Here is a 21,951-nt window from a genome sequence, read left to right as displayed (position 1 = left end):
GTAACACTTTCTATGCACCAGTCCTTCAAAGGCTACCAACACAGCACAGTGACAATATGACAGGTGACAGGGCCTGTTAGAAAAATTCTGCAGAGGGAAACCACAGCAAAAGCTATCTAATGACAAAGAGTGGGACAACTAACAGTATAAACATTGCTAAGGCACATTGCAAAGTTAGTCACATTTCTTAAATTCAGTAAATCTTTGGTGTGCTCACCTAACTTCCACAAGATCGTTTGGTTTATAGCTAGGATGAAGGAAGAACCAAACTTTCTTGACAAAGTGATTAATGCTGGGCTCTCTACGCGACCCTCGGACATACACCATCCACTTATGGGTTGACTGGTCATTTTCTTCCCGCTTATCTGGAGGGATGTACCTGGAGAAGAAAGAGAGGGATGAGTTTCTTCCTTCAAAAATCTAATTATTTGTGCTGATGAGATGGCTCAGTGGGGGAAGATGCTTGCCACCAAAATCTAATCAACTGAATCTGATTCCAGGATCCTACTTAAAATAATGTCCTGATGCACACGTCCATACACACAAATGATGAATATATGTACACAACAATAATAATAAGCTAAAAACCTCAAGACTAGCAACTGAGGCTAGAGTAAGGTCTCAGCAGGTAAGAGTACCGGCTGCTCTTCCAGAGGATCTGTGATTCCCAGCACCCATAGAAAGGCTCACGATTCTCTGTAACTCCAGTTCTAGGGCATTTAATGCCCTCTTCTGACCTCTGTGGGGACACACGTGGTATTCACACATACATTCAGACAAAACACAAATACATATTAAAAATCTTAACAACAACTCATAATGAGGCCCTGCTTAAGACTATAACTCTAGCAGTAATACACTTGACCAGTCTCTAATCCTTTTTTTCTAAAACCTCCATGCCTACTTAATTGCTTCCCTTCAAGTTTGTTTTCTAATTCTCAATACCAAACTAAAAGAGAAAAATCAAACTTGGTTTCTTATCAAGTGGGTATCTGAGGTATAAATACACTGGGTGTGACAATGGCCCATGAAGCCTCTATCCTTGGTGAGCTTTGCCTTTTGCTAGTGAATGGGACAACCTTCTTAGATTCTGGTGAAAAACGTGGCCATAGCCTCTGATGCGCTCATTAGGTCTCTGATTGCTCTTAGCACTGCAAGGTACAGATGTGCCACACCCTGTCCACACAAGTGCTCTGTCAGTCTCTGTACTTTATCTGCAGGTCAGTTTTAATTTAGGGAGAAGTGGCACTTAGAACAATACTGAGCTTCCTTGACTGTTAGTCTGACTATTGTTCTATTCCTTTTAATAAATTAATTTTTATAAATTCTTCTTGAAGGGCTAGCCTGTCTTTTGTTTGATTTACTAAGCATGGTTTGATTGCTAATATAAATATGAGTTTTAAGTGTTATTTAATATGTGGCTTTCAAATAAGAACTGACTTTTGTGTAATGATACCATATTCAATAACCTTATTAAGTTTTCATTAATCCTAAAAACAATTAAAAAGTTGGTGTTAAGGGCTGGGAGATGGTTTGGCAGGTTAGCACCTGTGTACCCTAAGGTGGCCTTGAAGTCATACAAAGGAAGAGGAGGAAGAGGGGAAGGAAGAGGAAGAAAAGGAGAAGGAATAAGAGAAGAGAAAAAGGAAGAAAATGAAGGAGAAAGAAGATGAAAGAGGAAGAAAAGGAGGAAGAGGAAGAGAAATCAAACCACAAAATGCTACCCACTTAAATCATTAAATATGGGTTATTCTGCCTGCATGCATGTCTTGTGCATCATGTGTGCAGTACTTGCAGAGGACAGAAGAGGGTGCTGAATCCTCTGGAACTAGTTACAAACAGTTGTAAGCAGCCACATGGGGGCTGGGCATTGAACCTGGGCCCCCCAGAAGACTATCCAGTGTTCTTAATCGTTGAGCCACCTTTTCAGCCCTCTAAATCATTCCATTTCACAAAAGAACTAAAGGAAAGTTCAGAAAAAAAAGACATTTGGTTTCTACTTTGATAAGGATGACAGCTAAATACGAAATGCAGATACTATGAAAATGGAAGAAAACATGTCTTTGAAAGCCAGAGTCAAATGACAAACCTTACTACCTCACTAGCTCTCAAATAACTGAATACCCTGGCATGCCTTTCCTCCCAGCACTCTGGAGCGAGATGCAAGCACTTCTCTAGAATTCTAAAGCAAACAAAACACAAATACAAATAATAATAATAATCAAATACATAAATTACACATGAGTGTAACAGCAACTGGGAATGGTGGTGTGTGTCTGAGCATGAGCTATGCAGACAGCCAAGGCAGGGAGACCGTGAGCTTGGGGCTAGCTTGGCATAAAACTGGCTCAAAAATAAATAAGCAGGGCCTGAGAGATGGCTCACGGGTTCAAACCATGGGCTGCCTTTCCAGAGAATCCAGGTTTGTTCCCAGTACACACATGGAGGCTCCCAACTCTGACTCCAGTCGTGGGGATCTGATGTCTTTTTCTGGCCTCAGCAGGCAACCAGGTATTTGTGTAGAACACATAAACACATGCACTCACACACATAAAATAAAGATAAGTAACTCGGAGTGTAAAACGTATGGTGCCGTTTCTTCTATAGTGGCATCCAAGAGTGAACACCTCGTTCATCACCAGGAACAGTCACAGAGTGTCACTGAACCAGGGAAACTGTAGATGAAATCTTGTTGTACTAAGGTGCAAGATTACTCTATGAATATTTCTAATCAATATTTACTTTTCAAACAAGCTAGGAATAAAGAATTCCAGAACCTTCCTCTTACTGTACTACCACTGTGAAGATGCAGTGACGGCCAAGTGCTGGTGTCATAGTGAGTGGTGCATGGGAAACATCTCACGGTACTCACTTGGACACATTGCCAACTACTATTGTTTTCTTGACAAACAGTCGTGAAGTCTCATCTCCTGTGAGGTCAGCATTCCGTAGTTCCCGTTTGTGGGAGCCACTAATACTAGATGTGTCCTGAAAGAAATGACATCAACATTTGTGCTCATTGAAACAGTATTCAATAGGGTGCTGACATAATGAAAATATAAATAAAATAACTCAGAATGTTTTATCTTTTAGAGAACAGGGTCTTCTTCAACCCAGCAAGCCTGGGGCTTGCTGTGTAGCTCTCATCTGCTCTCCCAAGTGCTGAGACTGAGGGTATGTGCCACCATACCTGGCAGTATGGCTGGGTTTTTTGTTGTTGCTCTTTAGTTTACATTTTATTTTATAACTGTTTTGCTTGCATGTGTTGATTCATCAACTGTGTGGCTGGTGTCCATTGAGGCCACAAGAGATTGTCGATCCCTAGGAACTAAAGTTACAACTGTGAGGTGCCATGTGGCTCCTGGGAAACAAACCCAGGTTCTCTGGAAGAACAGCCAGTACTCTTAATCACTTGGCCATCCCTCCAGCTTATCTTCCTTTGTAAAAGAAAGCGCTGGGCCTGGTTGCACAGGTCTTCAATCCCAGCACTGGAGAGGCAGAAGCTGGTGGTGGATCTTTGAGTTCTGAGGACAGCCTAGTCTACAAAGAGTGTTTCCAGGACAGTCTGTGCTACAGAGAAATCCTGTCTCAAAAAATACCACCACCAACAACAAATGAGTGAGTCTAGGGATGTAATAGTTGGTAGAGCGCTTCTCTAACTGGGGCCAAGCCTTGTGTTTAGGCTCCAACACCATATATTCCAGCTACATGCCTGTAATCCCAGCTTAAAAGATGTCAGTAAGAGAAAGAATACTGACCAAACTCAAGTTAATCTAAATATTCAGAGTCCTGATAATGAGGTATCAAAGTATGGATTAATTTTAAAAAGGCCTTCCTGCTGTTTTTTTTTCCAATGATAGACAAGTGAATTTATAATAAAAAAATTGGTTTTTATGAAAATTAAATCAAACATTGATGTCTGAATGTATGGAAAGCTACTTGGTTCCCTTTATAACTGAAACTGTAGCTGTGACATCACTGGTCTAACTGGATTGTAACTCTATACATAAATACAAACACCAAATAAACTATGTACTATGTAGCTTCAATCTAGGCACACACACTATCATAGCTGGGCACAGTGACTGCAGCACTCGGGAGGCAGAGGTAGGGCGAACACTACATGTTCTGGACCAGCCTGGTCTATATAATCAGTGCCTGGTCAGCCAGGGCCTCATAGCAAAACTGGGTCAAGAAAAGAATTGTGTATTTTGTTTTTTTGTATGTCAAATTAGAGGAGTTACTACTTAGACCTTCAGCAAGATCATGGAACTCTAATCCTTAAGGGGTCTTTCCCATCTGCATGAATGATATCCAAGAGCTATGCTGCACCTCTGGAGTGCTATGTTCTAAAGTGAGAATGTCAAATAAATAAATAAATACACACACACACCCCAGAATGGCAGAGCTTTAACTGGTAGTTGTGATAACCACTAATACTCGGTGTTGCTGGGGATGATGGTTCACACCTGTAACCCAGCATTCAGGCAACCAAGGAAGGAAGACTCTGCTAATTTGAGACCAGCCTGGCTATAGTGCAAGATGCTCCCCTCGCCACCTCCCCCCCCTCCCCAAAATAACACAGCTTCAGCTTCTTAGTTAGGCCTACACAATGGTTCAATCCTGTAACATCACCACTTGGGAACTGTGGTAAGAGATATCTCAAGTTTTAGGCTAGCCTGTTCATCCTCAGACCTAGACCCTATCTCATAAAAATCAAACACATTTAATAGACAGCCTGTCCATTCCCCCCGGGAGCCTATACCCTTCCCGTCTTCCGGCTTGGTCTCTGTTCCCCGGTGCTTGAGAGTCTTTCCTCCACATCCACGTTGCTGTTATTGTCTTTGTCAGACAGGAAGTCATTGTGCTGAGATAAAGAGTCACTTTCAGAGTGATTGGCAGATGGTGTTTCTGATCTTTGATTGGTAGGAGATGATGACCTAGAAGGTGATTCCAAAAATTTCTTGATAGCAGGGTGATTAAAAGCCATCGGATCAAATGTCTTTAATCCCTAGAAAAATGAAAGAAGCAAACTTAATCAAACCCACTAAAACTGGTGAAACCCTAATTCCTGAAAACTCCTACCTATGTTAAGATCATGTTAACAAACTTTTAAAAATCTCTCCACATCCTGTATTAAGAGATGGCTCAGCTAGTAATGGCTAGGCTAACAGCTAAAAATAAAAAGAAAGAAAAAGAAAAAACAAAATGTCTCTACATCCATAAATTCTTATACCTAGCCTTGTATCAACGAAACCAAAACTAGAGTGACAAGTAATTGTGCAAAAGTTCTAACTCTAAAAGTCAAAAATGAGCCAGGCGTGGTAGGGGCACATACCTGTGACTACATCACTAAGGAAACTGAGGCTGACTGTCCAGCATGCATGAACTCAGTACCACACATAAGCAGCTTGGCAGAATATGCCTGTAATCCTAGTATCCAGGAGGTAGGAGCAGGAAGGCCAAGAGCCCAAGGTAAGTGTCACTATCCCCAGCAAGATTTGATTTTAAAAGAACACAGAACCAGGCATTGTGACTCATAATGACAATTCCAAGATCTTTGGCATCTAAGTAATTAGACTAATTAATCTTCAGTTCCAGATCAGCCTGGATTACATAGTCTCAAAACAAGCAATGAAAGTACACAGTATAAAAAAATGAAACCCACACTGGAGTTAAAAACAACAGAAGTAGAAGCTTTAAAATCAGCAATGTAGAACATTCCTTCAGGCTTGTTCAGGGGCCTAAGTTCTGTATAGCCCTGGCTGTCCTGGAACTCACTTGGTAGACCAGGCTGGCCTCGAACTCAGAAATCCGCCTGCCTCTGCCTCCCGAGTGCTGGGATTAAAGGCCTGCGCCACCAGGCCCGGCTAGTTCAGTTGTTTTTAAAGAGATGTCATTGAATTCATGTCACGAGCTCACAACTTCAACTCTAGCCTCAAGTGAATGGGTCAGAAGGACGCCTCTGGCTCTACTGGCCACTGGCATTTGCACGCATGTGTACATACCCAGACACAAACACATGATTTAAAAAAAAACAAAAAACAATAAAACCACACACAAACAAACAAACAAACAAAAAACACCAGTATCACTGGCTGGGTATGGTAGTACTGTCTGTAATCCCAGTACTTAGGAGACAGGCAGAGGCAGGAGGATTGCAGCTGCTAAGAGTTACACTGCAAGATTTCATCCCAACACACACACACACACACACACACACACACACACGAGAGAGAGAGAGAGAGAGAGAGAGAGAGAGAGAGAGAGAGAGAGAGAGAGAAAGAGAGAGAGAGATCGAGAGAGATCGAGCAATAGAGAGTGATTAATCAAAACAAAAACCATGGTCTGGGTGAAGAGACTAATGTTTTAAAATAACATATACAGCTGATTAATTCAGCTGACAGCCCATTTCAATACTGGGTGTTCTCCAAACTAAATAGGCTATATAAAACAAAGCCTAGATTTCTTGAATGTTTGTTTTTTTAATTTTTAAGGATTTATCTGTACAAGTGTTTTGCTTGCATGCACAAATTGCAACATGTGAATATCTGATACCTGCAGAAGACAGAAGAGGGTGTTGGATCCCCTGAAAGTGAAGTTACTAAGAGTTGCAATCCACCATGTAGACGCTGGGAAGTGAACTCAAGTAAACCCAACTACTGAGCCATCATATCTCCAGCCCTTAGCAAATCTTAATCAGAACATCAGGAGCTAAAATTGGTGTATTTCTAGACATCCCAACAGCACATATCCCAATGGTGAATCAACAAAACACCAGTTTTTCAAGGTGAGTATATGCTTACAGTCTCCTTTACCTCACACAAATTCAGTTCATGATGTCCACTGTGCTGAGCCAACACTGAGCTATTCAATCAATGATGCCAGAATTGTGGAAAGTACTTCTACAAAGTCATGTCCACCCAGAATCTGTAGCTTTATTCAAAACCAGCCTAAGGGGCTGTCAGTGTTACTGAATTGTACATTATATACCCATCATATGTGAGAGCCTGGGGCCAAGGACAGGCACAAGCAAACACACAGAGAATAGGAGGGGAAAACGAGGAGTCTTTGTCGATGGAGTCAATTTAAAACGAAGTCATACTAGACTGAGGTCAGCCCTCACCCAGGACTAATATTCTTAAAGGAACTTTAGATGCAGAGAAATCCTGGGAAGGCACCCACAGGATAATGCCTTATTTGATTTTTTGTTTGTTTCATTTTATCTTACTGATTATTTGCTTATATTTTATAGTCTCTGATTTTGTGTTTTTACAGGCAATGTGTATGTGTGTCTTTCACTGGCACTCTGTGGTTAATACACAGCTGCCAGGAAAAAGAGAAAAAGGAGTAAAAGTTTGGTTTTTTTTTTGTTTGTTTTTTTTTTTTTTTTTTTTTTTGGTTTTTCGAGACAGGGTTTCTCTGTATAGTCCTGGCTGTCCTGGAACTCACTTTGTAGACCAGGCAGGCCTCGAACTCAGAAATCCTCCTGCCTCTGCCTCCCGAGTGCTGGGATTAAAGGCGTGCGCCACCACGCCCGGTGGGGTAAAAGTTTTATAGTGAGTGCTGAAATGTTATGATATCTAAGAACCAAATTTTAAATGCTTTAGAGGAAAGAAAACAGTAGAATTTTAAACTGATGAATCTACATGGTATGCAAAACATGTTTGTCTTTTTCTTATACTTAAAACTATCATTAAGAAGCAGCATTTAAAAAAAGCACAAGGCATGCTGGGTAAGGCAAAGCAAAAGAGGAAGAACTAGGAGGAGTTGCAGTAAGGTCTCCCTGCTAGTAATACCCTAGCAATCAGTACAGAAAGGACAGGACCATGTTAAACACACTGCCTGACGATCTATGTTCTTCAGAAAGGTAGCCAGGCTTATAAAATGCTAAAGGCAATGTAAGAAATGTCTCAGTGGCAGGGAATCCACACAGTCCTGACTTCCCCTCAGACAAGGAAAATTGTGGCTGAGAAGAGACTGGAATATGAGGAACACTAACCTCAGAAACCTTCAGGAGACCAGCGGAAGCATAATAGTTTGCTACAATGCAGGCCCGGAGCTTATCCATCATCCTTCTGGCTTCAATCAGTCGCTAAAAACAAGTGAGAATTCAAATGTTGTTTAAATAGGCAAATAACAACAATGACTTAAAAATCCACAGAATAAACACAAACAACAAAAGCAAGAACTGAGCTTCTTGAATTGCTTCAACAACTAAATCCTCCTCACCTAATTAAACTGGCACAGATACAGGCTGGAGATGTACTTCATGTGTAAGCAAAGCCCTGGAGTCTATGCTTCTACCCCAGAACAGACTGGGGATACAGGCAGAGTGTATGCTTCCCTGATTAGTAAAGCCTTAAAGTTCCAAATATGCCAGGCCTCGTGGTGCAAGCCTTTGATCCCAGCATTTGGGAGTCAGAGGCAGGGCGATCTATTAAGTTTGATACCAGCCATGTCTATAGACTGAGTTCCAGGACAGCCAAGACTATACAGAGAAACCTTGCCTCAAAAGAACAATACCAGGGGCTGGAGAGATGGCTCAGAGGTTAAGAATGCTGGCTGCTCTTCCAGAGGTCCTGAGTTCAATTCCTAGCAACCACATGGTGGCTCATAACCCATCTATAATGTGATCTGGTGCCCTCTTCTTGCCTATATACAGGCAGAAGAACACTATACATAGTAAATAAATAAATAAATAAATAAATATAAAAAACAAACAAACAATCCCTACAAATAAAACAACAACAACAAAAAAACCCAAAATATAGTGTGTGAGCATATTTATTAAGAAATAACTATAGTATACTGAGAACAATACCAAAAAGGATTGTATCTGGGGATGGAAGTTCAAGTAGAACTTTTTATCTTTTCTCCAATTTTATTTATTTTTGGTTTTTTGAGACAAAGACTCGTGTGTCCCAGGCGGGCTTCGAATATACTAAGTAGCTGAGGATGACCTTAAACGTTTGGTTCTCTTGTCTCTACCTCCCAAGTCCTGGGATTATAGATGTGCCCATCCCTCAGCAGGATAATTTTTTGTTTTAGTTTTGAGATAGTCTCATTCTGTAGCCTTGGCTGGCTGAAACTCATAAAGACCAGGATATCTTGGAACCCACAGAGTTCCATCTGTCTGGGCCTCTGGAATGCTGAGATTAAAGATGTGTGCCACCATGCCCAACATTGGAATTTTTTAAAAATAAACCTTATCAAATAATATACTTTCCCTCCCATAAATTTAGTGTTTTCAATTTATTATTATTATACCTGGTCAATGACATCAATCTCATGTTCCTTATTCTTCATCTCAAGAGCAAACTGCTCCTTAATAATAGTCTCAATTTTCTGCACAGCTGCATCTCGAGCTACAGAAAGAACAAAAGACATACCAAAGTAATCAGTACCTACCGATTTAAATCAGCAGCCAAAGAAACGTCCCCACCCCCCCAAAAAAAACAGAAACTGCTTTGAGTTCATCACACAATAGCCTAAAGAAGTACACAGAAATATAAAACTACGTAATATGTTCTTAAATGGTTCAGAAAGAAAAATGTTTTTTTCATCTGCATGAAACTGTAAGACAGGGAAGAAAAAAAGCAAGCTAATAACAAAATACCGTGTGACAGACAAATAGGTCATAAATATATATAGTTAATAAAAATATCTTGGGGGCTGGAGAGATGGTCCAGCTGGTTAAGAGCACTGACTGTTCTTCCAAAGGTCCTGAGTTCAATTCCCAGCAACCACATGGTGGCTCACAACCATGTGTAATGGGCTCCAATGCCCTCTTCTGGTATCTCTTAAGAAAGCTACAGTGTACTCACATATATACAAATAAATGAATATATCTTTTTTTAAAAAGATCTTTCATTTGTGTGTGTATGTGTATTAGTGCACATGAATATGCAGGTATCTGTGGAAGCCAGAAGAAGGTGTCAGATAACCTGGACCTCGACTTGCTGGAGGCTGTGAGTTGCCCAGTAAGTGCTGGGGACAGAACAGCAAAGGTTTTTAACTGCTGACCCCGAGCCATCTATCCAGACTCAAATACGTATCATTTTATATTAGTTTAAAAACAAACAAACAGGGGTTGGGGATTTAGCTCAGTGGTAGAGCGCTTGCCTAGCAAGCACAAGGCCCTGGGTTCGGTCCTCAGCTCTGGGAAAAAAAAACAAAAAAACCACAACAAACAAACAAAGATAAAAACCATGATTCAAAATGTTAATGTAATCAATAATTTACTTTCAACAGATTACATAACAGTGAAATACCAATGAACCTTAAATCTCCACTAGCAGCTAAAAGCAGGGTTAGTAGTACTAGATCAGTATTTTCTAAATTTCCATTATTCACAGATGACCTTCAAGATTATAATCACATCTAGCATGTTTCCAAACGTTCATGTGCTAAAACCTTGGTTCCAGCTGACAACACTATTGCGAGCAAGGTCTTCGTGAGTCTAGGTGTGTGACCTAGTACCTAGTTGGAAGAAGCCCACGCCTTTGAAAAATTATACCCTATAACACATCTGTTTTTCAATACAGAGTTTTTCTGTGTAGCTCCAGCTGTCCTGGAACTTGCTCTGAAGACCAGGATGGCCTCAAATTCAGAGATCCGCTCCCTCTGGGATTAAAGGTGCTCAAACCATCACCTGGCTGAAGGATACATCTTACCCTAAGCCTCTGTGGCTCCCACTCTTTCTCCTTCAGCTTCTGGGCTCTTGTACCGAGAACAGGCCCACTACTACAAGAATGATTTCCTGATATCCTCCCTCACCTCAGGCCTAGGAGCAATGGAACCAGTCAAACCCTGAAAGCATGAGTCAAGAGAAATCTCTCCTCTTTTGACATTTGCTAGCTAACACCCAAGTGAAACATTTAATGAGCACAACTCATACTTTCAAGTAATGCTAGCCTATTAAGCAACAGTATCCATGAAATAACTTGATCATTCTTATTTCTACATACATGAAAATAATATGAAGCTATATTAAAAACCTTGATCACATACAATCGCCTCACATGGTTATTCCATATTACAAGAGACATCAAAAAACTTTGATTTTATATTATTATTCTTAAAGATTTATTTCCGTTTTAGTTCTATGTTTATGTGTGTGTAAATGCCCATGGAGGCCAAAGAAGTCATCTACTTTCCTGGAGCTAGAGTTACAGGTTATTGTGACCTACCTGACATGGATGCTGGAAACCAAACTTGGATCCTCTACAAGAGCACTGAGTTTGGGAGCTGGAGTGAGGGCTCAGTTGTCAGGAGCACTGACTACTCTTGCAGAGGAAACAGGTTTGATTCCTAACACTCCCACTGGAACTAATAATCTCTTGCAACTCCATTTCAGGGGCTCCAACACCCTCTTTTGGGCTACACAGGAAATGCATGTGCATGATGCATAAACATATATGCAGGCAAAACAGTTATATACATAAAATTACCAAAGGGGGAGGGGGGAGGAAGGCTACTTGGAAATAGCACAGGCCTTTAATCCCAGTTCTCAGGAGTTCAAGGCCACCATGGTCTATAGGGTGGGTTCCAGGGCGGCCAAGGCTACACAGAGAAACCCTGTCTCAAAAAAACAAAACACTGAACATAATGGCAGATACCTTTAATCCCACACCCAGGAGGCAGAGGCAAGTGGGACCCCTATAAGTTCAGGCCAGCCTGGTCTATAGAGTTATGTAGTCAGAACTACATAACAGAGACCTGCTCTCAAGACCAGAAAGGGGGAAAATCTTTTAGAAATAAAACGACTGGATTGCATGCTTGACCACTGAGCCATCTCTCCAGCTGCCAACATTTTGATTTTAGGTTATAAGCAACAATAGCTTAGACTTACAGCTTAGTTTACTTAATCATGTTCCTGCCAGATCCCCTGCCTTGTATGGTGAACACTAGGCTAACCCTTCAAATATCCTTCAGTTTATATATGATTGTAGATATTCATGTAGATTCTATAAATCCTTATGCATAGGCAAATGTCAGCAAAGTTAAGTCTCAAAGCAACTTGATGGCTACCTGAACTTTCAATCGCTTTATGCCGCTTATTTGGAAGGGCCACAGATACATCCTCATAATCAGGGTCAGTTTCTTTGATTGTTCGCTTGATTCCAGACATGGTGAAATTCAATTCTTCACTGTGAAGCAATAACAAAAACATTAACAGTACTATTATGAAATACTAGCATGTATAAATGTATACACACAAAGGTAATAAACAAACACTACAAAATACTGGTACTTATTTTATATGTCTGTGCTTATATAGGCTGAATATGACTGGTCTGAAAAGATCCAGAAATCTTTCAACCTTGGGAGATTTTATATTTTCTGGTTAGGGATGCTTAACTCTCAGTGTTTGTGTGTACTTAGCTAACAGCATTAAGTCTAACATTAAAAGTTTCCAAAAACATTATCAGCATGGCTATTGTTAAAAACTCTGAATTTCCCTTCCGGGGAAAATTCCTTAACAATGTTGCACACTGCTCTGCTGCTGCTCACATTTCCTCCTACTTATTTTATTTTATTTTTTATTTTTTATTTTTTTGAGACAGTCTATGCATCCCTGGCTGCCCTGAAGCTCAAAGACCAGAGTGACCTTGAACTCAGGGATATTTTAAATGCATGCATGACCATGCCTGGCCCTGCTCACATTTTTCAAAAGAAGTCTAGCTTTCACAAAAGGATATGAGAATAAACCAGACTTTGATGAAAGCAATGTTAAGCTTACAGTGCTGTGTAATTCACAAAGCTTTTAAGCACATCTCAAAGCATGACTAGTATAGCTCAGGGCTCATTCGAATATGCAAACTCCAATTCCATTGCTTCTACAGTGCTTGCTCTAGTGGGTACTCAATGAAACTATCCCTGATCTTCTAGTATTACTTATAACAAATGTAACTGTGTACTTAATGGCTAAACTAATGACCAACTTTGCAGTATGGTAAATTAGCCAGACTTACATATAAAACAATCACATGAATCCTCTAATTTCACAATTTCTCATACATTAGCCACTAACCACAGTGGCTACTTAAACTAAATTGATTAAAATTAAATAAAGCAGGCCTGGATTGGTTAGCAGCTAAAAGCACTGGTTGCTCTTCCAGGGAACCTGAGTTGGAGTCCCAGCACCCACATGGTGACACAAAACCTTCAGTTCCAGGGGCTCTGGACTCCCTCTTCTGACCTCCATAGGCACCAGGCATGCATGTGGTTCACAGACACATGCAGGCAAACCATCCAGACACATACAATAAAATTAAATACATAAATAAAGCAATTAAATTAAGTATAAAATTCAGTCCCCCCCCTTTTTTGCCACAGTGAACTCCTGACAGTGAATTTCCAGTGTTCAATAGCCAGCAGCAAGCAGTTAAGCCACTGCCTGAGAGTAAGAGAGGCTGCCATAAACCAAAATGCATCCTCTCAAAAGTGTGCAGCCAGTGCACACCGAGCCAGCTTATGGACTGTAATGTATGCCATATAAAGATTTTTATTTTAGAGCTGGAGAGATGGTTCAGTGGTTAAGAGCACTGACTGCTCTTCCAGAGGTCCTGAGTTCAATTCCCAGCAACCATCTGTAACAGGATCCCATGTACTCTTCTAGTGTTTTTCTGAAGACAGCTGCTGTGTACTAATATAAATAAAAAATAAATAAATCTAAAAAAAAAAAAAGATTTTTATTTTAACAGCCACATTTTAAAAAGAATATCTAAACAATATAAACGAATCAGTACTGTGATTTTACAGTGGTGTATTTTTAACCAAGTCTTTAAGATCTGATGTGTTTTGTACATGTGCAGCACATCTTAATTTACACATCTTTTTAAAGACTCAATTAATGGCCTGAGGCTAGTGGATCCCTTAGTGGGCAGTCTGATTCACTAATGAGATTAGAACATTGGTAGTGGGGGGGGGGGCAGAGAGGAAAAGGGGAAAAGTAGGGGCAGAACAGGCAGATCCCTACAGTGATGACCTATAACATAGAAGACTGCCTCATGAGCCCCACACTTGTACTGTATGGCAGGATTTTCACTGCCCAATTACATTAAAATGTCAGTGCAGCAGGAGGTCTGTGACTGGCCAGGGAAAAGGGAGGTGGAACTAAGAGTTGCAGAGAGAGGAAGCAACAGAGGACAGAGGGGAAGGAAGCAAGATGGAGGACAGACAGGAAGATCCTAATCCCATGTGGTTTTAAATAGCCACAGGTAGTTATGAATATCATATAGAAATAGAATAACTGTCTGATCTAGATGGGCAGCTTGTACCATTATCAGCTGGCCCTGAAATTATTGTGTGGTTATCTTGTGAACTGAGAATTTACTGATACATAAATCTGACTGACTGATAAGTTTCTAGAGTTTTGTTTTACTGGGTTACTTGAAGGTTGGATCACCGACCACAGGGGGATGATGGCTGAGAGGGTACAGGCGACACTAAGGCAGCGAACTGAGGCTGGGAAGACCGTGGTCAGTTGCTGCATGGGGCTAGCCGTAGAGGCAGTGGAGTTGGCAGGATGGAGCACAGGAACTTGGCGGTTCTTTTTTAATATTTCCTGCAACAGTGCTGTACCACTAAGGAAGATGAACTTACCTAACCAAATACAGAAACACCCACTGGCTATTTCTTGAGGTGTTTATTTTAAATGAAGGCAGGTGTGGTAGAAGTAACCATGTATCTGACACTAAGAAAGTGGATCACGAGACCAAGGCCAGCGCAGGCAACACAGCAAGACTCTGAAGGGGAAAAAAAGGCTTTTCACCACCCAAGGTGGCACTCGTGAAGTCTGTCTACCACAGCAGACATGTGCTACTCTTATCTGCTGGCCATCCTTGGGGGGACGGGGGGGGGGAGGGGACTCCTCTCCTAGCACCAAAGACATCAAGAAAATACTAGACAGTGCGGGCATTGAGGCAGACGATGACTGGCTCAACAAGGTCATCAGTGAGCTGAATGGAAAAAATGTTGAGGATGTCACTGCCCAGGGTGTTGGCAAGCTGGCCAGTATGCCTGCTGGTGGGGCTGTGGCTGTTTCTGTGGTCCCTGCTCTGCAGTTCCTGCTGTTGGCTCTGTCCCCACTGCAGCAGAGAAGAAAATGAGAAGGATTCCAAGGAGTCAGATGACAAGGGTTTTGGCTTGTTTGATTAAATTCCTGCTTCCCTGCAGATAAAGCCTTTTTATGTATCTTGGAAAAAAAATTAAAAAGGAGTGTGTGGGGGGGTCTTAAAAACAGGGTTTTTAATCTTAAGAATGTGGTATTAGAATCCAGCCTCTGCTCAGGTCTCAGATACTGACAGGTACTGGACTGGGATACTGTTGAGTCCCAGCCAGCAGACTCGCAGGCCCCAAGTCACCTGGGAAATGAGTTTCCATCAGAAGGGTCCCACCTCTGCTCCCCACCCTGCCCTTTCCCCTCCCGCCTGAGAATAAGAGAGGCCACCATAAAGCAAACTGCATCCTCTCAAAAGTACAAGATGGGGAAGGAGACAGGGCCGGTGCTGAACAGTACTGGCTGCTCTTCAGAGGACCTCAGTTCGATTCCCAGCACCTGCAGCCACATGGTAGCTAACAAGTCTGCAACTCCAGTTCCAGGGAATTCAATGTCCTCTTCTGACTTAAAAGGCACTGCACAAAAATCCATGCAAGCAAAACATGACACACAAAAAATTCTAAGTGTCTCCCTCCATTACCATATGGGAGAGACCCTCCTTTGTTCTCTCTCAGACACTGGGGCCTGAACTCTTGGAGCCCCACCCCTAACCCCTTACCCTTCTGTCTGTCTGTCTGTCTATGGTGCTATTACCTTTCAAATAAACTCCTTATTCCCTACTAATCCCTCTCAGTGCCCCCTTGAACTGTCCCCTCCAATTTAAGACCTTTCAAAAATAAATCATTAACTCAAAACTACTTATTTTGTATGGAAATGCTTTAAAACACTAGGCAGGAATATTTACCCAGTCCATTTTTCCCCCTCAAAAAATATTTTTAAATGTGTTCATTTAAAGGTGAGACAAAAACATCAATTTAAAAGAACCTCAGCTCTTTGTTTTGTCCTTATACTAAAAGAGCAAAACACAGAAGGCCTGCCACGGTGCCTCTAATTACAACACTTGGGAGTGGAGGAATTTAATGCCAGCCCTAGCAACATATCAAGTTCGAGGCCAACCTAAGTTGTAGGAGACCTTGTCTTAAACACCAAGAGGGACTGAAGAGGTGGCTCAGAATCCTGCCTGCTCTTCCAGAGGACCTGAGTCTGATTCCCAGTACCCACATGATGATGTGCAACTGTATGTAGCTCCAGGTCCAGAAGATCGAAGGCCTTCTTCTGGCCTCTACTGGCACCAGGCACCCAAAGAGCACAGAGTCACCATGCAGGCAAAACATCCATACACAGAAAATAACAATAATAACAATAAAATTTAAACGGATAACCAAGAGATCACTCAAGAGAACTGAATTAGTTTATCCCAGAGACAGTCGCCTAACTCAGGTGACAGTAAGTCATTATACAGATACATAAAGCCTGGATAGTAAAACTAAATTTCAAAATATTCAAAAAGCAGGCAGCATTTATAAGTACCCTATGTAAAGCCATGTAAAGCCTTTTCATAACCTTAAGTTACCTGCTGTAATTTACAACATAAGTATTTTTGGAAGGTCTGGAATCTAACTACTATTATTTTAAAGTTAGTAAAAAGTGGTGTTAGGTGGGGACGGAGCTCAGTGGTAGGGCGCTTGCCCAGCAAGCATGAAGCTTTGGGTTTAATCTCCAGTACTACATTCAAATAAAGCAGGAGGTGGCAGTCACCTGTAATCACAGCACTCAGGTGGAGGCAAGGTCATCCTGGGTTACACAGTGAGTTCAAAGCCAGCCTGGACTCCATGAGACTCCTGGACTCCTCTCAAAAGAAAGACATACAGCCAGAAAGACTGTCTCTGGTTTGTGATTAGTTAATTCTGAGATTATCTCAGTAATAGAAAAAAACAAAAAGAGCAAAAGTAAACAATAACAAAAAAAAAACTATATGGCTAATTTATTTTCATTAGGTATAAATGTGTGTGTATATGACAAGAGACTTCGAACTCCTGGAAATGGAGCTGGACAGGTAAGAGCTGTCATGTGGGTGCTGGAAATTGAACCCTAGTCCTCTGGAAGAATAGCCAGTACTTTTAACTGTTGAGCCATCTCTCCAGCTCCTCATTTCTTACAAGAAAGACGAAACAATAAGACCCAAAAGATCTTCTAGCTGCAGGGATCAATACATCCCAGCCGACCTTCATATCCGTTCCTGAGCCACACCATTTCCCCAGAGGTGGCCTAACTCTGGAGAGTGTGCCAAAAGTCTTCTGGCATTATCTGTAAATGTGAGACCAGGAGGAGTGTCACCTTCACCTATCTATGGAATCCATGGTGTGAGTGTCCTGTCCTTCACAAATAATCACAAGAATAATCCTACCCAGAAAGATGTAGTAAGAGGGAAGGAAAGTTCATGGAAAACCAACTAGTGTTATTTTATTCTCACTCAAAGGAATGCAAAACTGAGGACAAGAAGGGAGATGTGAACGGTCTGAGTGGGGACAGGTAAGGAAGAATCCATCAACACACTAATGTATGCCAAGGTCATTTATTACATTAAGAACTTGCAAGGAAGCTTCCTCTGTCATTTCAAAGGATATTTAAGTCTTAGCTAAACATACTGAGGAAGAGGTGGCAATTATCCTGAGAGGTTTAGAATAACTCAGGTCTGTTTCTGCCTAGCAAACCAATAAATACTGAAGTAAATGACAGCAAAGGTTAGGCTCATTTGCAGAGGCATACTCCCTTACACGGGACTGTAACTGTATGATATTGTATTTTGAATTTATGGAAAGGAAACTCTGGAGTTTTTTGTTTGTTTGTTTGTTTTGTTTTTGCTTTGGTTTGTTTTTGAGCAAGGTCTCAATATGTAGCCCTGGGTGGCCTAGAACTCTGAAATCTGCCTGCCTGGGCCTTCTAAGTGCTGGGATTAAAGGCACAAGAACCTCAGTTCTTAGACAGGAGTCACCTCCACTTGGAAACAAAATGTTTACTAATCCTAAACTGTGAATCAGTTAAAACTGGAAGGACTACTGAGATGGTGATATAAATCTGCTATCCTCAGTTTTGCCTGTACCGATGGATTTATTGAGACAAAATCAAATACAATTAAATGAAATGCTAGGACTAAAATAAAATCCTCAGTCATCCATACCTCCAATTTAATCTCTTCCCACCATACCTCCCGAGTCAAACCTAGGGCCCACACAGCAGGCAACGTGTGTTACCACACATCTCTTGCCTCCAACTTACAATTTTTATCTCACCAAATAGTATGGTCATAGAGAGCAAATGTTGCCAATTTAAGCATAATAAATAAAAAATAATTCATTTCATAAACAAGGAATCCTATCATGCCTATTCAAATAACAGAAACAGTAAGTTTCGACAGTCATCCAGTGGCCTATACATTTAAAATATAAAAGGGCATAGCAGTGTATCCATGGAAGCCTAGCTGCAAGGGCAGTGGGGGGACTGCTGCAAGTCCATAGGCAGCTCCATCCATAGTGTGAGCTCACAGCAAGACCCTGTATCAAAACCCAAAGCTAAGCAAAAGCAAATTAAAATATATTAATTACATATTATTGCCACTGGGTTTACTCGACTTATTTGTCAAGGTAGGGACTTGCTATGTAGCCTTGCCTGTCCTGCTTCCCAAGAGCTGAGATTAAAGGTGTGTGCGAGCACACCAAGCCCATCACTGTAAACTGCAGGGTTTCTTTGGAAGATTTGTCACAGACTACCTCAAGTATCCTGTTAGCAATTTTATATTCCTTAGGCATGTGAATCTTGGTGGTACGGGTGGGGCAGGACAGGCACAATCAGGGCCATCCTAAGATCCAGGCCATGATTCCCTGCTTAGCTCTCCCTTCCACATTGTTCAGGTCAAACTTCCCACCCTGTGGACAAGACAACTAGTGCTCCTGTGGTAAATACCAGAACAAGAAAGCTACATACAACCCATTCTTCAGAAATCCATGCAGAATGGACAACTGCTAAACCTAATCAGCACCAACCCAAGCAACAAGGTTGAATTTCAGTATTTATGGGAAGCGAGGAAGCAGAACAGTACGAACTGAGGGATTCTATTTCCTAAATCCCCCAGCTGATAAATGCACAATCAGAAAAACAACTACTACTTCCTCCTCTCCCACCTCCTTCTTTCTTGTTTGGTTTTGCTGTTGTTGTTTTTGTTGTTTTGAGACAGGGTTTCTCTGTGCATGCCTGGCTATCCTGGAACTCAGTAGACAAGGTTGGCCAAAGAAACTTGAATGTAGCTGATGGTGCTGGTGCTGGTGACTGACTTGAAAGAGAATAAAGGTACTTTCAAGTGCCCATATCTTATATATTAGTAAGAGTGTAAGTTACATGAACATTTATCCATTTGTACACTTGAAAGCCCGTGTTTCACTATATGCAAATTATTCCTGTTCAGAAAAGCATTATGGGCCAGGGTTAGTGTCCCTAGCCTTTAATCCCACCACTCAGAAGGCAGAGACAAGCAGATCTCTTAGCTCAAAACCAATCTGATCTACAAAGAAAGTTCCAGGCCAGCCAAGGCTTTTACACAGAGAAACCCTGTCTTAAAAACAACAAAATAACAGCAATAACAACAACAACAACAAAAAAAAAAAAAAAAGGAGAGAGAGAAAGAAAAGCATTTTCTAACCATGTCACACTATCTACTTGTTTCACTATAAGCGTTTCCTTTATGGGTAAATCTGCATGATGTGGTATGATCTGCAAACTCCCATGCCCAGGCCCCGCCCCTTTCTACCCTTGATCTCAGATATAAGTATGATGCCCCTCTCTCTGTCCGTCAAATATTCTCGAGTGTTCTGGACTTCTGTGATTCTGGTTCCTTCTGCCTGAGATGTTCATCCCCCAGGGTTAGCTTCATCAGATCCACGCTCAAACACCCACCTTATCTGAAAAGGTCTTCCTTAACCACCTCATCCAATATATCTCTCCCCACAGCCTTCCTCCAAAGTGTCTGAAAACATTCAATAAACTGTTCGAAAACACCCAACTAAAACTACTAGCCAAAGTAGAAAGTTCCCAAGGAAACATCTACTAGCATTCACAGTTCCCTTTATAGCACAATCACATCTTGCAATGCTCAAGAGCATGGAGGTACAAGCCTTTAATCCTAGACCTTCTGAGACAGAGGCAGGGGAGCTCTATGAGATTAAGGCTAGCCTGGTCTATACAGTGACAACTCAGTATAGCAAGGGATATACAGTGGGGCCCACTTTTTCAAAACAAAACAAAACAAAATATGGAAATAGAGGCCAACCCCACCATTACCACCATGAGAAGTCCCCCCTCCCTCCCCACCTTCCAAGTGCTGAGATTACAGGTGTGACCCACCTCACCCAACTACCCTTGGTATACTTTCACCCCATGTAACTAACAGTTTCCTTCCTATAGGTTCTTCTTATCGGGACGCACAGCCCTTGCCTAGTGAAAACCAATTCTATCTCTGTGTAATCGAAGCGCACATGCCTGAACGCCAGTCACCTTCGAGGGGATTCAGATTTTACCTTGACCCTATCGTTCTACTGCCTACAGGTATACAAAGCTGTGTACCCACATGCATATACTCACACACACAATATTTTTTTTTAAACGCATGGTTGAGCAAGAATACTCAATCCAGGTATTTCTAATACTCAATCCAAGTATTTCTAAGAATATACTCAGAGGGAATGAAATATTCCCAAATGAGGGTAAGGTGCATCCTAGATAGGCTGTATTCACAGATCTACGATGAAAGTCTTAGTTCTTTACAGGCGCATATAGTTAGGCACCTAGAGCTTTATATATGGTATACAACTGCTGTACCACAGAGATATATCCCCATTTCTCCCTATACAACTTCTTACTATATTTTGAGATACGGTTTTGCTCAGTTGCTCAGGATGACCTTGAACTTACTTTGAGCTAGTGATTTTCTGCTTAAAAAAAAAAAAAAAAAAAAAAGATATAAATTGTGATGCTTTTAAGTCTTTTTTTAAAAAAAGCTATGTTTTTGCCTGTGTGTAAGTAAGTATACTGCATGTGTCCTCGTATTACAGAGGCCAAGAGAAGACACTGGATTCCCTGAACCCGGAGTTAATGGTTGGTTGTAAGCCACCATGTGGGTGCTGGGAACTGAACCCAGATCCCCTGCAAGAACGGCAAGTGTTCTAAGCCATCTCTCTAAATGTAAAAAGACTTATTTTCACTTATGTGCACACATGTGTGTTTTGTGTGTGTGCACATGTATACAGGTGCCCTGAGAGGTCAGAAAAGAGCATAGGAGCTCTTGGAGCTGGAGTTACAGACAGTTGTGAGCACCCTAACATGGGTGCTGGGAACTAGCCTTGGGACTTAGCAGTTTAAGAGTATCTTTCCAGCTCTGACATTCTCTGTTTTAAGCCTGTAAGTAGCTGGGGTTACAGATCTACCACTAGGTCTGGCTCTTCTTATAGTCTACACTAAAAAAGTACTTTAGCTGGGCACTGTGACATACCTGTAATCCTACCACATATGCAGAACCACCAGGCGTTTACCCCTACCCCTGACCATGCGAACTTGGAAGTTTCTGTTTCTAATAACTAAACTAACCAACCAAACAACCCCAAAACAGGACATAGCAAACTTTAACATGCCAAAAAATACACAGCAGACAGCACTTTCAACTCTAGGAAATCTTACAGAGAAAGTCTTTTCTGCTATCCTCATATTACATGTAATAGCTTAAGAATATTTAGCAATATCTAGCTGCATTTGTAGCAGAAGATGACCTAATCGGCCAACAGTGGGAATAGAGGCTCCTTGGTCTCCCAAACTCCATATGACCTAGCACAAGGCAA

The 21,951-nt window shown here is 41.4% G+C and overlaps 1 protein-coding gene across 2 annotated transcripts in view; it reads right to left on the bottom strand.

Annotated features, from left to right (window-relative positions):
• The window catches only part of Yeats2 (YEATS domain containing 2), a 94,032-nt gene that overhangs the window by 69,458 nt on the left and 2,623 nt on the right, over positions 1–21,951 (bottom strand). For both annotated transcript variants that reach the window (XM_021209358.2, XM_029544481.1), the window contains exons 2-7: positions 12,034–12,152; positions 9,271–9,368; positions 8,003–8,095; positions 4,766–5,011; positions 2,873–2,988; positions 218–379 (exon numbers count right to left, since the gene is read on the bottom strand). In XM_021209358.2, the coding sequence (XP_021065017.1) occupies positions 218–379; positions 2,873–2,988; positions 4,766–5,011; positions 8,003–8,095; positions 9,271–9,368; positions 12,034–12,133 (815 nt within the window). In that variant the 5' untranslated portion in view covers positions 12,134–12,152. The remainder of the gene's footprint in view (positions 1–217; positions 380–2,872; positions 2,989–4,765; positions 5,012–8,002; positions 8,096–9,270; positions 9,369–12,033; positions 12,153–21,951) is intronic.

This window comes from Mus pahari, chromosome 12 (genome assembly GCF_900095145.1).
Source record: "Mus pahari chromosome 12, PAHARI_EIJ_v1.1, whole genome shotgun sequence".
Lineage (NCBI taxonomy): Eukaryota > Metazoa > Chordata > Mammalia > Rodentia > Muridae > Mus > Mus pahari.
This window is presented reverse-complemented; position numbering and strand designations above follow the sequence as displayed.